Source organism: Amblyomma mixtum, chromosome 3 (assembly GCF_055824585.1).
Source record: "Amblyomma mixtum isolate Tamu chromosome 3, ASM5582458v1, whole genome shotgun sequence".
Taxonomy (NCBI): Eukaryota; Metazoa; Arthropoda; class Arachnida; order Ixodida; family Ixodidae; genus Amblyomma; species Amblyomma mixtum.
In genome coordinates this window covers 259,955,310-259,970,212 of record NC_143014.1, presented here as the reverse complement: position 1 = coordinate 259,970,212, position 14,903 = coordinate 259,955,310, and the positions used below count along the sequence as shown (strand labels likewise).

Here is a 14,903-nt window from a genome sequence, read left to right as displayed (position 1 = left end):
CCGCCATGTAAGTACCTCAAGGCGCGATTGAGGTGTACACTGAGCCATGGGAAGCAGTTATGCGCCTTTCCATTCCTCAGAATCAACCGAATCTAAACCTTCCGCTAGTTTTCAGAAAAGGAAATGCGCACATAACTACCTCAGTTTGTAGGTTGACGCCACTGCCCACTCACAGCGCAGGTGAGGTGTCCACTGATCCAGTGAGCCTTCCTACCTCCTACTCAGAGGCTTCGCACGCATGCGCAAGCACACACAGCTGAAACCTGAGGGGAACAGCTAGAAGTGCTTTCGCACTAAAAACAGCTGACGGTTGTGTGAAGTTGGGACACTGCGTATGCAGCTAAGTTATAGTCCATCGGTAAGGCACGACGCCCTCAAGAAACGCAGCAGTGCCTGGCAGGCCTGACGCTGCAGCCACCGTCCGATATCTTCATCTCCGTCAGCAGGTGAGGATCGAGGATCAGTTCACGACACAGTGATTTGCATGGCGCGTTCGAGCGGACAGTAAGGAGGCATTGGAAGGCCGTCACCGCCACTGCAAAATTAAGTGGAAAAGTTGCTGCTTCCCACGATGGCCACGCCACATTAAAGGGCGGCGGCATGCGAAAAAGAAACGCGAACCTCTGAAAACTTTTTCCGCTGGCTCTTGGTCACTCAGGTCACTCGCACCACACGTGGTCAAATAAACCCGGAGCCCTCTCTGCCACGGCGTCTATCATAACCAGATGTGCAGCTTCGAGACGTTAAACCGTACCGTACCGTACCGTACTTACTGCACCGTACCGTAGCTCTCATTCGTGGCTCGGGCCACAGGGTTTCGCACACGCCGAAGGCGTGCTTCATTCATGCGGTTATATGGGTGTTCTTCCTGTCGCGAAACACGAACCGCGCGGCTCGTGTGCGACAAGATGTCAAACACGCTCCGGCCGCGGCTCGGTGCAAAGGACCTTGAGCAGGAAGAGGTCGCCCCTTGAAATGCATGGTTGAAGGATTGCACGCTTAGTGTGGGTTACGCAAACGAGCGGCACCACGTCGCCGCCACCTGAGAGGGCCGAGACAGAGACCCCGGCGCTCCAACAATGAAAGAGGTTGGGTGCGCCAGCGAAGAGAGACGAGCGCGAGTGAGGGATGTCCGGTTGCGAAAGGCCCCCCGAGCCACGGGCCGACCGCTGGCACCGGATGGGAAAAGGAAAGTGTAAATAAGACCCCGCTGAGACGAGCGGGCGAGGAAAGCGGAGACGACAGGGGCAGTTAACCGCACTAGGCGTCGGCCAGAAATAAACAGCAGCAGTGCGCCTTCTTTCTTAGTTTTTCTACCTTCAAGCCAGCCCGAGGAAAAGGCGGGGAAGAGAGGCTAGCAGACGAGTTGGGACATCCTCACACCGAGAACGCTGGCCGAACGCCGCTCCAGGTCTGCGCCACGACACCTCGGGAGGAGACAAAGCTTTAACTTCCCCTCGGCGAGTGGTCTAGGCCGAGCGCCGTGGTAGGCCACGGGTCGACCCCCTACAGTGCGGTATACCGAGACGGCTTGTCTATCGGCGCTTCTGACGACGACGACCACGACTTTCCGCTCCCGCTCAAGTCCCTTTAACTGGATACCGCCATTAAAATGTATTTGGTCTTTCCTATACAATCTCAAAGTTCAAGCAACGTTAAGAAATGTAATGCTCGCTAGCGCCATGACGCCTAGTACGCTTTTTCGCCTTTTGGCATGGTATGGAGGTGTGAGGCCCCGAAGCGGCACATGGGCTTCGAGAGATGCCGTTGAGGATGGCTTTCGATCAATTCCGACCCCCATGGGGTTCCTTAATATGCGCCGGCATCGCACGGGCGTTTTTACATATCGTCTCCATCGAAATGCCGCCGCCGAGGCTGGGATTCAGTCCGGCGACAGCGGGCTGAGTACGTAGTACATTGCAGGAAAAAGACCTCTTCAAGAGATCTTCAGTTATCCCTCGCTGTGCAGCCACCCGTTTGTGTGTGTGTGCGTGTGCGTGTGCGTGCGTGCGTGCGTGCGTGCGTGCGCGCGTCCCCAGTTGTTATGCGCCGTTTAAGTCTGGTATAAAAGTCCCTGTGACCAGCCCTATAGCACTGTTTCTGAGAAATTCCCCCGCTGCAAGCGCATCGGGAAGCTAACCACTCGAGGTGGCGATGGCTTCCCGGGGATCGCATGCTGTGAACCATGATGAGTGTACCCGGTCGAGTCGCATGCAAAGTGAACGAGCTTCTGAACGCGTAGAGTTCTGGTGTCCCATAGATGCTGCGCACCTGCAAAGACATCTAGCGTTTGTGCCTGACTGGTCAAAATCCAGTGGCGGCGGCAAGCTCGCAACACCCAAGGTACCAGTTACTTGAGGATTTTTAAACAAATGAGTGCGGCAGAGTGCCGAAGCTTCGCACCTCGGGCAGAAAGCAGAAGGTGCTTAATTTTTCGCAGATGGCCTAGTGGTTACAGCATTCGGCTTCTGAGATCAGAGTTGGGGAATCGAAACCTGATCGCGGCGGCTGCATTTCGAGGAAGGCGAAATGTAAAAAAAAAAAAAAAGAACGCCGCGGTGGCTTAGTGGTTAAGGCGCTCGGTTACTTAGCCGCAGTACCCGTGTTCGAGCCCGACCGCGGCGGCCGCGCTTCGATGGAGGCGCAACGCAAAAGGCGCCCGTGTGCTGTGCGATGTTAGTGCACGTTAAAAATCCCCAGGTGGCCGGAATTATTGCGGAGACCTCCATTACGGCACCTCTTCCTTCTTTTCTTCTCTCTCTGCCACCTTCCTCCCTTCCCTTACGGTGCGGTTCAGGTGTCTACCAAGATATGTGAGATAGATAATGCGCCATTTCCTTTCCTCAAAAACCAAAAACCAATTTTCATTTTCAAGTGCAAAAACGCCGTGCGCTATGCGATGCCAAGGCACGTTAACCCCAGGTGGTAAAAATGGACTCGGCCCACCACAATACGGCGTCATTCATGCCTCACGTGCAGCTTCGAGACATTAAACACCCTGTAAACCAGACCATGAAAACTGATTTTGATTAAATGAAAGGTGCAGAACTGCCTTACTTCTCGCTAGACACCTCAGCCGCGCTGTGTGCATGGAGGCACAGCCTTATTGGTTTATTGGGGTTTAACGTCCCAAAGCAACTCAGGCTGCTAGGGACGTAGTGAAGGGCTCCGGAAATTTCGACCACCTGGGGTTCTTTAACGTGCGCTGATATCGCACAGCACACGGGCCTCTAGAATTTCGCCTCCATCGAAATTCGAACACCGGCGGCCGGGGTCGAACCCGCGTCTTTCGGGTCAGCAGCCGAGCGTCATAACCACTGAGCCACCGCGGCGGCACACACACAGCCTTATAAACATATGAAGCAAGAGGAAGACGTTACCAGGAAGGGAGATGCGCGGTAGCTAGCTGTCTCACTTCAGGTAATCGACATGAACCGCGCCGCGAGAGAAGTGAAGAGGGTGAGAAAAGGAGAGGCCAGCAATGTTTTTAGTTTAACAATTTTAGGCGGGAAGAGGAAAAGAGCATCTTGACCTTCAGCAAATAGGAAAACCTAGTTTTCCACCGTGGCAGTGCACTTGCGCGGGCTCTATGCAATGTCATGAAGTCGCAGTGCGTGGAAAGTCGGCTTCAGTTGCACTTGTGGGAGGTAATCGGTCAGATCACCGGTACATGGCATGCACAAAATCTGCAGTGGTCGTCCACATGTCATTCGTCGATATATAGGTACTCGTCACTGGCCGACCTCAACGTTGCGCCAGTTTTCCCGGCAACATTCGTACCGAAACTGTGACGCAACCGTTTGGCGCACAGCGTTCCGGGTGGTGTCATGCAGTTTCTCGTTGTATATAGCTTACACGTCCTAGTCAAGCTGAAGGCTAGCTTGTGTCAGGGATTCCAACCGACGACCTATGCGCCTTCAACTGTATGCCATCTCAGACTTTCGTACCAAAATTGTGATGCAACCGCTCGTCGTACAGCGTTCCGGGTGGTGGCATACATCTCCATATCAATACAGAAACCCACAAACTCGTAGAAAAGAACTTTAATGCATATATAAGCATTACGCGTACACAGTGCACCCAGGGACCGTAACGCTTTCGCATTTCCCACACGCAAGCAATCGGAACTGTCTCTGCCGAATTTTTTTCCATGGCATCCATCGATCCGTTGTCTATGCTCACTGTATATTTTTCGCACATTTAGCACGCATCTATACATGTGCGCATAACGTTTTCTTTTTTTTCCTGTGTTGTATGACACTGCATTATCATGTTTCTGTTTTTATGTCCGCAGTTTTTTATGTTCTGTATCTTACTGTGTCGTGCAATCGTCCACGTTAAATTTTAAAAATTTTCTAATCACAGCATATAATCCTTTTCGCGCAACGTAAGCATCAGAACTTGTGCATTACCAAATATACACGTGTGATGCACCACAGAATTCAAAGAAGCCTCGAGTTTTCGGTAGTTACACTTGCGTAGTGAATTGCCCTTTCGGAAATGCGGTGACCGCTCTTCGAAGGAGAGAAATAACGCCGCTTTCGTGCCTTCTCCTCCAGTCATTGATCGTGCTGCGTTTGATATTCCCCGTTTGTGTGTCATTTGCCCCCGCTACAGCATGTCCTTGTCTGAGCGTAGCTTCCGTGTGTTGCGTGTCTAACATCGTGCATTCCACCCTTGACTTCTGTACACACGCCAAGAAAGTGAGAATCAAAAGACTCTGACGTTGCGTCGCTTTCAGTTGCGCAGTCTTCTTGTCCCAACTGCGATATTGACAGAATCGCTGCATAAAATTCTCCTTGAACACCGCAGTAAAGTATTTATCTACGTGCGTTCATAGATGAAACGAACAACGCAGTGAAATTGCGGCCGCTCATCGCGCTGTCTTCACCGCGTGCGATGCACGTTTGCGAGATGGAGCATAAGTATACAGGCAGCGCATAACGCAAACTGCCGCCATTGCAGACGGTGACACGCACGCGATCGCCCAGGCACACGACGTGCGGCCTATAAAGTGCTCTTATAGCGATGATGGACGTCAATATAAGCCGCCATTGCTGCTCCCTCACCCGCGGACGTGGAGGCAGCGTTCGGCCATGGGCTTCGCTGTGCAAGGGCAGAACGTGCTAGACGTCCCACTGCTCCTGCTTTAGTTGCTGCGTGTGCGGAATTTCGTGGACAGTTTCTCGAGAACGCCCTACAGGTTCATTATGCAACGCGTGGGATGGTTTCCCTTGGACACATGGCCCCCAATGGGTCCATCTCATGCCCTCCATTCCGAATTCGCCTACAAAGAACAAGAAAGAGAGCTGTCACATGATCGCTCACCTCACCAATCACTCGACGTGATTACGTGTAATTTCTGTAGAGGTCAACAACGACAACAGCATGGCGCAGCAGTGAGTGGGCGATCGTTTTTCTGCCTCTCCAGCCGCTGTCTTACGACGCATTTTCCCGACAGATTTTTAACCGGAAGGCCTCCTTCGCCAAATAGTATAAGATAACGACTTTGTCGATCAGGCTGCATATGCATGTAATTTCTGGTATTAATGTTTTGTTTACATTTTTTTTCTCGAACCACTCGCGCCGCCCACGGCGTGACTCGCGTCGCACAAATGGGGGTGTGTAGTAGGCTGTTTAATTGTCCACAACGTTTGCGCAGCGCTGCGCACGTCTTGTGAAACTGGCCTAGGAAAACGCCGCGGTCCTTGAGTCACCCACGTGTGTACGGTGCCGTATCTACGCGCCTACAGCCCCCGGGGGCAGTGGAAGAAGCGGTCGGCCCGAACGACTACTCACACTCTTCAAGGCTACTGTCAAGGTTACAGACGAAAAGGGAATAAAAAATAGGCAATGAAGTGACGCCACGCCCTTGCTGTTTTCGTCACAGCGACATGCAGCCATCTTCGACGCATTCGGTGGCAGTTGCAACAGCGGCTTTCTTCTGGGCTCCTTTCCTCCTAACACCACGGCGATTAACCGCGGTCTTCTCCACGCAGCAGAATGCAAGGCAGAAACCCAAAACTCACAACGACACGTAAAATTCCGCTGTTCTCGCTATAAAATAACAAAAAAAGGCGAATGGAACAACAATAAAATGCCGTCGAGAGTTAAATATCGCAGCAGAACGACAGTGAGCAGGGAAGTATCGACGTCGGAAGATACTAAATGATTGGTTATGAATGAGAAAAGGAGAGTCGCAGTAGCTGTTTCACTCAGGGTGGAAACCCGAACTGCGCCGCGAGGGGAGGAATGAAGGAGGGAGTGAAACTAGCAGCTGTGCTGCCTGATCGCAACTTCTTCGGAATGAACTTGCTCCTGTTCCCCACCTCAAGTTTTCTGTAAAATCTTACTTCAGAATGCTACTAACCGCGCGAATAAACCTCCACAGGAGTGAGGTTACGTACAGTCTTTGTCAAAAGTGTACAGCCCAAGGGGTCTGCTTCTGAGCTCTGAAGCGCGGCTGCTCTTAAATATTCAGGGACCCTATTCTCACGATGGTGGGAGGAACTTAAGTTCTGAACCCTTCCAATCTTTGTACAGGCGCGGCCATAAGTAAACGGATCACGCTATTGAGTTCGAAGTGAAATCACGCTTTCTCCATTAGTAATGAAGAAGCGTTGTTTGTCTACAAGAAAGCCCACCAACCTCCGCTACCAGCATGCGCGCACCAACGCTGGAAATTTCAATTAGGTGACGCGTGAAAAATATTAGAAGAAAGTTGCGTGCTCCGTTTACTTTTGTCCGCGCCTGTACTGTCAAATGTGCTTAAGAGCCACGCTACACGGCTTAGAAGCAAACCCCTTGGGCTGTATATTTTTGACAAACACTGTACACAATACGCACACGTCGGACAGCGTTTCCGAGAGAACAGCGGAATAATAAACATGCTAAGTTAGAGCACCGATAGCACTAACGTATACACTCTTCAGAATAGACCCCATAGCTCAGGCCATAACTTTGAATGAAGTCGAGACCAACCGCGCTTACATGTCAGTACATGCATGTGGTGTGCACTCAGTATGGGCGAAGAAGATCGTAAATCCTTGTGCTAGTTTTCTGCCAGCATGCTTGGGCCCTGGGTCTAAATATGCGCGTCACGGGCATTTCATTTTTTCAGCTCTAGCGCTGGCAACGGCAAGGGCCGCTCCTCGCAAACTTTGTTTTTTTTTTTTTATTCTTTTGTATCCGAAGAAGTACTTTGTGTAGTCCCGAATATAAAACGCAGTTGTTTATGTATACGAAAATTAAGCACATTCAACAATAATCGTTCGTGGCCTCATGCAAAGGTCACCAAGAAAGGTCATGAAAACAAGCTCGCGCAAATTAGTGTAACTGCTGTGAGTATTTGCTGAGGCAGACATTTTGCGCAAATTCATTTGAATTCCAAGGTTGGGACATGTTTTGAAATTCGCGCTTGTGTTGTCGGGCGGCTGCTGCCATTGTAGAGGCAAGATTAATATCAACAGTGCGTTAACGTTAATAGGGAGAAGCGCAAGCAAGTTCCAATCGTCTTCACGACCGAACTCTGGGGTAAGTGTCAGCCTTCGCACAGGCAAGACGTCACGTTAGTGCATTTAACGGCAACCTGCACTGGTTACTGGTCGAGAGGCAGCGTGGTCCCCGAAAACTTGCAATAAGATGTGAAACGCAGAGTAGAAATTCCACGCGTGTTTTAGCGCATTCGTACATAGGCCTCTCCGCAAGAGTGCCGATGGACGGGAAGGGGCAGAAACTGCGCGCGTCGGGGAGTTAAGAGGAGTTACACCTGGGCCACTGCGCTGAGGTGAGGGAACTTTGCCGGAGTTGGCGCGACGGCCGGGCGCCTGCTGGCATGCGGCCCCGAGCGGCCCTTGGACAGCGTTCAACGCACCTGTCGCCCGGTCGTCTCTGCGTTACGTCAGTCGCTGGACGGGATACTTCTGAGCCCTCCATACGGCTTCGCGCAAACAGTTTCGACCAGGGCCCACAGGCAGCAGATTGCCCCACACTGGACGTGGCAGCGGCGCCGTTCTACGCATACGTTGTGCAACCTCACGGTGCAGGATGCACTACGTCACAATACGGGCTGAGCTTTAAATATAAGTGCCTGTTCAGTGTACGCCGACAAAGAAAAAATACCTGTACCCTTTTGATGCCTTGGAGTGCCGAAGCGCAATACCATATGTGGCGGTTGAACAATGAACAGGCGCACACACGGTTAGGAAATCAACTAGCCAGTAGTGCAAAGCTATTCACGTCGGACAACTGCACAGCGTTCAAAACAGGTCGCACCACAACCTATGAACACATCTTCCTGTTCAACAACGTCTTCATGAGACTACATCTGGTGATTATCTATAATGAACGTGAACCAACATTCGTGAGGGTGGTCAACAGAACAAAATAGGTAGCACAATGCCCTCCTGCAACCGAGTGTGGACAAATAGCGCGACAAAAAGATGGCACAGAGGTGACAAGGAATAGACTACAGAGGTGATGTGTTGTCCAGATTTTACTCCTCTCAAGTGCTCACCGGCGCGGACTCGCGGCTGCTGCATGTCACGGTGACCTCTATAGAGTGTCATGGACGTTTAGCTTTTCAAGCACTTGTCACACCTCTCCTGGTTGCCACTTTCATTTTGGCTACCGGTGGCTCCTGTGGTGGACCTTCCGGCCATACGTAAGGCGAGTGGAGGGGGAGGGTGGGAGTGCTCTGATCCCCACCGTCCCCCTTCTTTGATGTGTTCCATCCGCTGCTACACAGGCTCGACACTCACCTTTCTTTCGCGTCAGTGGCTTGCCGAAGTGCGTGACCACGATCATGTCGATGCCGCCGTACACAGAACCACTCCGTGGACGCTAAGTGCTAAGACACCGTGAACACCACACCGCAAAGAGAACTGTATCTGCGCAAGAATTCGGGATCTCCTTTGCAGGAACACACAAGCGCAAGCTGTGCCAGAAGGTCTCCAGGTCAAGGATCCTGAACGACGCGTATGTGTGTCGCCGAGAGGTCGCGGACGGCTGCGGGCCAGGCAGCGTGTCGAAGCACCTTCCCGGTGACAAAATAGATCGCGCAACCGTTTTCTGGCCAAGTAACCGTGGGTGAGGACAGGGATGACAAAATCTGCCCAGTTCCACCAGGCCACCAGCACACGACAACAGTGCGCGCACAGTGACTAGCGGATTGGTTGACTGTCCACAAGCGAGGAGGAGCAGGTCCGAAACGTCCTTGTCCGATATGGACAGTCCAGATCGAAGAACGTGGCGCCGCGCTCCCGGGAAGCGGCAGGAGATATAGAGAGGACCGCAAGCAGACGGTCGAGTTTCTCGCGGCAGAGGTCTTCTCGACGATCACCAGCCGCGGCGAAGTGTTCCGCGCGCAGCAAGCTCAGCAGCAGCCCACAGCACGCGCGTTCCAAGACCAGCGGCAGGTTTGCCAAAGGGGCGACGCTTTCTGTGGCGACGGGAAGTTTTCCGTGGGACGGCTGCGTGGGCCCGTGCACGCACAAACCGACAGGGGAGCGACGCGCCCGCGCAGACCCGACCACGCGCCTTTGCGGCCAAGGCGAAGAGCGAGGCCCCGGTCCCAGTCGGTGTCAGGGGCTCCCGGGCCGCTAGGGGGCGCGGCCGCTCGCGAAGGCGGCCTCCGAAGCACGCTGCTGGTGCGCGCCGGCCTCAAACATACGCACAGACCGCGGGAGAGAGCACGGTGCCAAGGAACTGCGGGTCGCGCCAGTTTAGACCCACCGCACGGCCGAGGTTGCAGGACGACCGTCGAAAGGGAGAGAACGCTGCCCTTCCTCTGAACAAGGAGACAACGCCATCCGCAGCGCGTAGTCGACAGAGAGGGGCGTGGAAAGACGAAGATGTAGTATTCGCAGCCGTTACAAAGGCGTCGTCGTGGTGTGATTCTCGTTCTCTGTCCTTAGACTCTTCGGGCGATGATTTCTAAAGAATACCGCGTACGCTCAGGTCGCACTAACGCACCGACATGTGTCAAGGAAACCATCTTGTCGTCTGCCACCACTGGCGATGATTTAGTAGTCTCTAGGTCCCACACAATCAATGACATTTTATTATCGATACGTTTAAAAACGTTAGATTGTCATTTCGCTCTCAAGTTAAGTTGTAATGAACGTGGAATGAGCCAGGAGCGGGTCAAGCTTATAGGTTCGGAAGTCTAGGCATTAAATAACAGTAAATAGGCAGGCATTCAGGCTTTAAAAACCATAAAATAAGCGGTTATAATCCAAAAATAGGGGTATTGTATAATGCCCTTTATTTAACAAAAATAGGCATCTTGATTATTGTCTGAAAGACGGGACTGACCACTAGGGCCACTGCCCAGGGTCCGGACATTTTTGAAAAACAAGCCCAGTGCATAGATGAGGCATCGAAGATAACCTCTGCAAAATACTAGAGCCATGCGCGCCCCGAAAAGCTGCGAAAATTCAAATCAAAGCCCGTTCGTTCTTTCCTTCCTTCAAAAACGGGCCCGGCCCACTACTCTGCACCCCGCTGACGTCAAGGGGGGCTACTTTCACTAAAGGCCCTCCATTGGTGCATCGTTCTGACTGACGGGAGAAGGTTGGGCGTAGCCTTGGCGTCGCGTCGTCTGCACAAGGCTTTCCGCAGCGCCTTCTGTTCTGGCTCATGCCTACAAACCCGCATGAAGGAACAAAAAAAAAAACTGCGGAGGGAGCATGCGGCGACAGCCTTGAACCCTTGCCATAAAAAGTAAAAAATAGTAAAACTGAGGGAGTTCATTCGCCCCCCCCCCCCTCCCCCCGCCGTGATCACCTCACGAGACGCTCTGCGTACGCGCTCCCTTCTCAGATTTTTTTCTTCTATGCAAGGTTTTAATTAGTAGTGCAGCAGAGCCTTTCCCTCGCTCGCCCACTTGGCCGCTCCGCACACACACCGCTTATCTTTCGTGCATCTTGCGTACGCCTTGACTCCAATGAATGACATATGCTTTGGAGCGGAGAAAAGACACAAACACACAGAACACAAACACGCATGGAGAAAAGCAAACGGGCGGTTGCCGGGTCCGCGCTTCGCCGTGTGTTTCGAACACAACCGACTTCCGCCCCTCCGCTCGTGAAACGGTGGGGAGGCCTAAAAGAAAATGAAAAGGTGGCTCGTTAACTGGGAATGACAAACAGATGTATGAAAGGATGCGCTCGCTAACAAGTCTAGGTGGTCGAGCCGATCGCGCCTCTCGATCGTTCAGTGTGCGGAGAAAATGCAAAAACCAAGAAAAGAATTCTATTGAAGGCGGGGCCATGACGTCGCCCTGTGACGCACTCCACAGACACCACGCCTCCGGCTTACACCGGAGAAGGAAGGGGTGATTTTGCCTTGCCGAGCCTACTCGACGAGGAGCGGGAGAGAAGAATTTCGAGGAGGGAATGGAAGGAGAGGAGGCTCGCTCAAAGAGAGGTAGAGTGTGTCTGCTGCGCTGGGGTGGACACAGGCCCTTTAAAGTGTCGTGAAGCTATATTGCTGCGTTTATCCATGTTCCTTATCCAGTCAAAACAGGCTGTTGCGACAGAGGAATGTCAATCGCTGTGGCACAGAGGACAGAAAATGATTCTTAACTGGAATTTAAAGCACATATGTTTTGTGCGCATCAACGCTGTCACCCGGGGAAAAAAAAAAGATAGCCCGACTCGTTCAACGACACGATGCACTGTATAGGACAACGCAGGTCAGCCGAACCATCTCGTTATGAAAAAGCGTCAGTCCCCTCACTGCCTTGGACTTGCAGGACACTCCATCGGTGACGAACAAAAGTCCTCTCTCATACCGAATATATTTCTTTACCACAAAAAGTTCTGGAGATGCAGTAAAAGAAACGGGCTATGGGCTAATGGCTCACCTCTAGAACGTCTGCGTTCAGCAGGATTGTTCGACCACAATCTCTTGGCTCATTGTTCCGACGAAGTTGGCCACATGCAGACCGCTATAGCGGACGACTGTGTTTTCGGTTATTGACACCCAAGTGTAGTCGTCGCCAATTTCCTATCTGATTCCGGGGAGAGTGTCTGATCAGCACTCTGTCGCGTATCTCTTGCTGAGCATTGATTCGCCCAGAACATGCTCCTTAGTGTACTTGTTCAAAAAGCTCTGAAGGTCACTGTTCGTCAGTTTCCGCAACGGTATATCCACCGCCAAAAATGCTTGGCGCAAGTCCCTGGCTAATGACGATTCCTTTGCTGTTGACCCACCGCTGAAAGACCCAGCCAGGAGTAGCTGCTTCGCCCCTCTTTTATGCGCTTCATGTTGCCTGTTGCCAATATGCCTGTTGGTATAGCGACGCCTTGAGCTAAGTGACGTAATTGCTCATTTGATAGAGAAGTTTCGCAAGCCTAGCAGGAAAGAACACTGACAGGAGTCGAAAACAAAAACACGCGCTGCCTGCAACGGACTGCTCTCGGCGCCTTTTCTTTCGGCATGCCAATATATGACGAAATTATAAGAGCGCTAACGAAGCAGACGTTGTGAAAGGCCGCTCAAATCCGTTCACCGCGTTCACGAAGCTGCGAGAACTGACCATTCTCCGCGGCCACGGGCTTGTAGGCGAACGTCCTTTCGATCTGTTTTCGCCAGTTTACGTGACGTCAAGTCCGGAAGGTTAGATTTCGGCAGAGGGCACGTTCGGCCCCGAAGTCGGGCGGCCGATTCAGAAAGTCCGAGGCGAACCGGGAACCCCGCTTCCCAAAGGATCCTGGAAAATAAGCCAGTGCACGTGTGTGCGTGGGTGTCTGCCTCCAAGGGCTTTCCTTTACGGCGCTCGGCTGCTGACCCGAAAGACGCGGGTTCGATTTTGGCTGTGGCATTCGAATTTCGATGGAGGCGTAATTCTATACAGGCCCGTGTACTGTTGCGATGTCAGTGCACGTTAAAGAACCCCAGGTGGTCAAAATATCCGTAGCCCTCCACTACGGCGTCTCTCATAGCCTTAGTCGCTTTGGGACGTTAAACCTCGTAACCCTACTGAAATCTGTAGGCCATCGTAAGTATATCTATATCCGTTTTTAGAATTTCGAAAACGCATTACCCTCGGCGCTGTGGCCCAACAAATTTTGGCTATGTCGACGAGTTACGTGCACTGGAGAGGTTGCTTTGCTTGGAAGCTACTCGAAAGCGCATGTATTTTGGCGTAATATAGCCAAACTTTGTTGGGCCACAGCGCCTAGGGTAACTGCGCTTTCAAACTTCTAAAAACTGATATGAATATAACTTAGTTGGGCTACACGCCTCTCCATAATTAAAGAACTTAACAGTAATAGTTAAAAATTAACTATTCAATATTAGTTAACCAGCCTGCTAGTTAGCACGTCTGAGCTGTATTCTATTGTACTACACCGCTAACAATGCGATGCCGAAAAAAAAATAAACGCTCTCCTAACTCAAAAATCCTATTTTTAAAAATTGTGGGAAATGTTAGGTGAAGCAGCCTGTATATGTTTCGGCAAGACAGAAAATCTTCTAATACGCGACATAATTGCACAAATGCGAACTGGCGCGAATTCAAGAGGACGAACACACAGAGACAGGACTGGTGCCAACTGCAAATGAGTTTGTTTTTCGGGGAAAAGCCACTAATAAACCGCACAGGAATACACAGAAGCAGTAGAAGAAGAGGGTGAATGAGGATAAGATACGCTCGCAAAGTAACATGAGCAGAGATTAAAACGCGGGCAATGGTCCGTCTAAAAAAACAATTTCTTAATCTTAAAGTGACAGAAGAAATTGCTTTTTTGAACGGATGGATCACTGCCCACGTTTTAATCTCTGCTAATGTTACTTTGCGAGAGTATCATATATCCTCATTTGCCCTCTTTTTTTTGGCACTGCTTTTGTGTATTCCTGTGTGGTTTATTAGTGGCTTTTACCGACAGACAAACTCAGTTCGTAGTTGGCACCAGTCCTTTTTCTGCGTGTTCGTCCTCGTGTCTTCGCGCCATTTCGCATTTGTGCAACTATGTCTCGTTACAACCAACTAGCTCAAACTAAAGTATTGCTATAGAACGCATTTCAACTACGCATGGGGAGCAAAATACCGCTTCGCACCAATTTCGAAGTTCACGAATGGGCAAAAAAGGAAAAAAAGAACAAAGAAAACTATTTTCCGCGCTTTATTCATAGCACGACGGGGACCATATAGCAGTACGTTAGCGCTCAACTAACGCCGCCTCGCCTCGCCGGCCCGACAGCAATGAGCAGGCGAGTGAGACGCCGCAGTGAACGCTAACAGCGGGTTTATTTTAGACAGCCGACGGTTCTTTGTGGTTCGCCGACCTGTCAACGCGTGCTTTCTCTCTGCCTTGCTCTCTCGTGGGGCTCGGGCTGAAATACAGCGCTCTTAGCGCGGCTGGCTTTTTACCCTCGTCCTCCAGCACAGGACTATATGGGTGAAGGCCCCTATCACTACACAAATAGACGGCGATCTACCGCAGTGGGTTTGTTGGGATAGGCGTGGGCTGTAGCCGTTGTGAGAACTCGCGATGGCGATTGGAATGTAACAAATTGCTACGATTTCGTTGCCAAGTAATGAACGCGAGCAGTCCAACCACGCCGCACACGCACATTTAAGGAAAAGAAGGCGAGAGAGACATTTGACATCTAAAACCTGGACTGTGAGGCACGCCGTATAGTGAAGGGTTCGGGATAAGCTCTGACCAAGTGAAATCTCGCAAACGTAGACGATAGGACTAGTTGGTGATACATATGTGGCCGAGAAACAGTGTCACACAGTGGCACAAGGACGAAGTTGAGACACACATACGCGCTGGCCGCAAACTTCGGTCCATGGCTGAAGACCTGCTATACCCTCTCCGGGGAGGTCGAGCAGGGAGGGTATAAAAGTGAGTGGAAACTCAGCACACTGGCGCTTTTGGACGTAATTTCCG

General features: G+C 51.5%; 1 protein-coding gene across 4 annotated transcripts in view; it reads right to left on the bottom strand.

Annotated features, from left to right (window-relative positions):
* Nucleotides 1–14,903, bottom strand: part of LOC149354556 (SH2 domain-containing protein 4A-like) — a 295,326-nt gene that overhangs the window by 51,460 nt on the left and 228,963 nt on the right. Inside the window, exon 1 of one of the 4 annotated variants that reach the window (XM_089583414.1) lies at nucleotides 8,760–9,556. The exons of 2 other annotated variants lie outside the window; for them this stretch is intronic. In XM_089583414.1, the coding sequence (XP_089439540.1) occupies nucleotides 8,760–8,805 (46 nt within the window). In that variant the 5' untranslated portion in view covers nucleotides 8,806–9,556. Of the gene's footprint in view, nucleotides 1–8,759; nucleotides 9,557–14,903 lie in introns of those variants that run through there. One more of the 4 variants, XM_089583415.1, reaches the window with a different exon arrangement.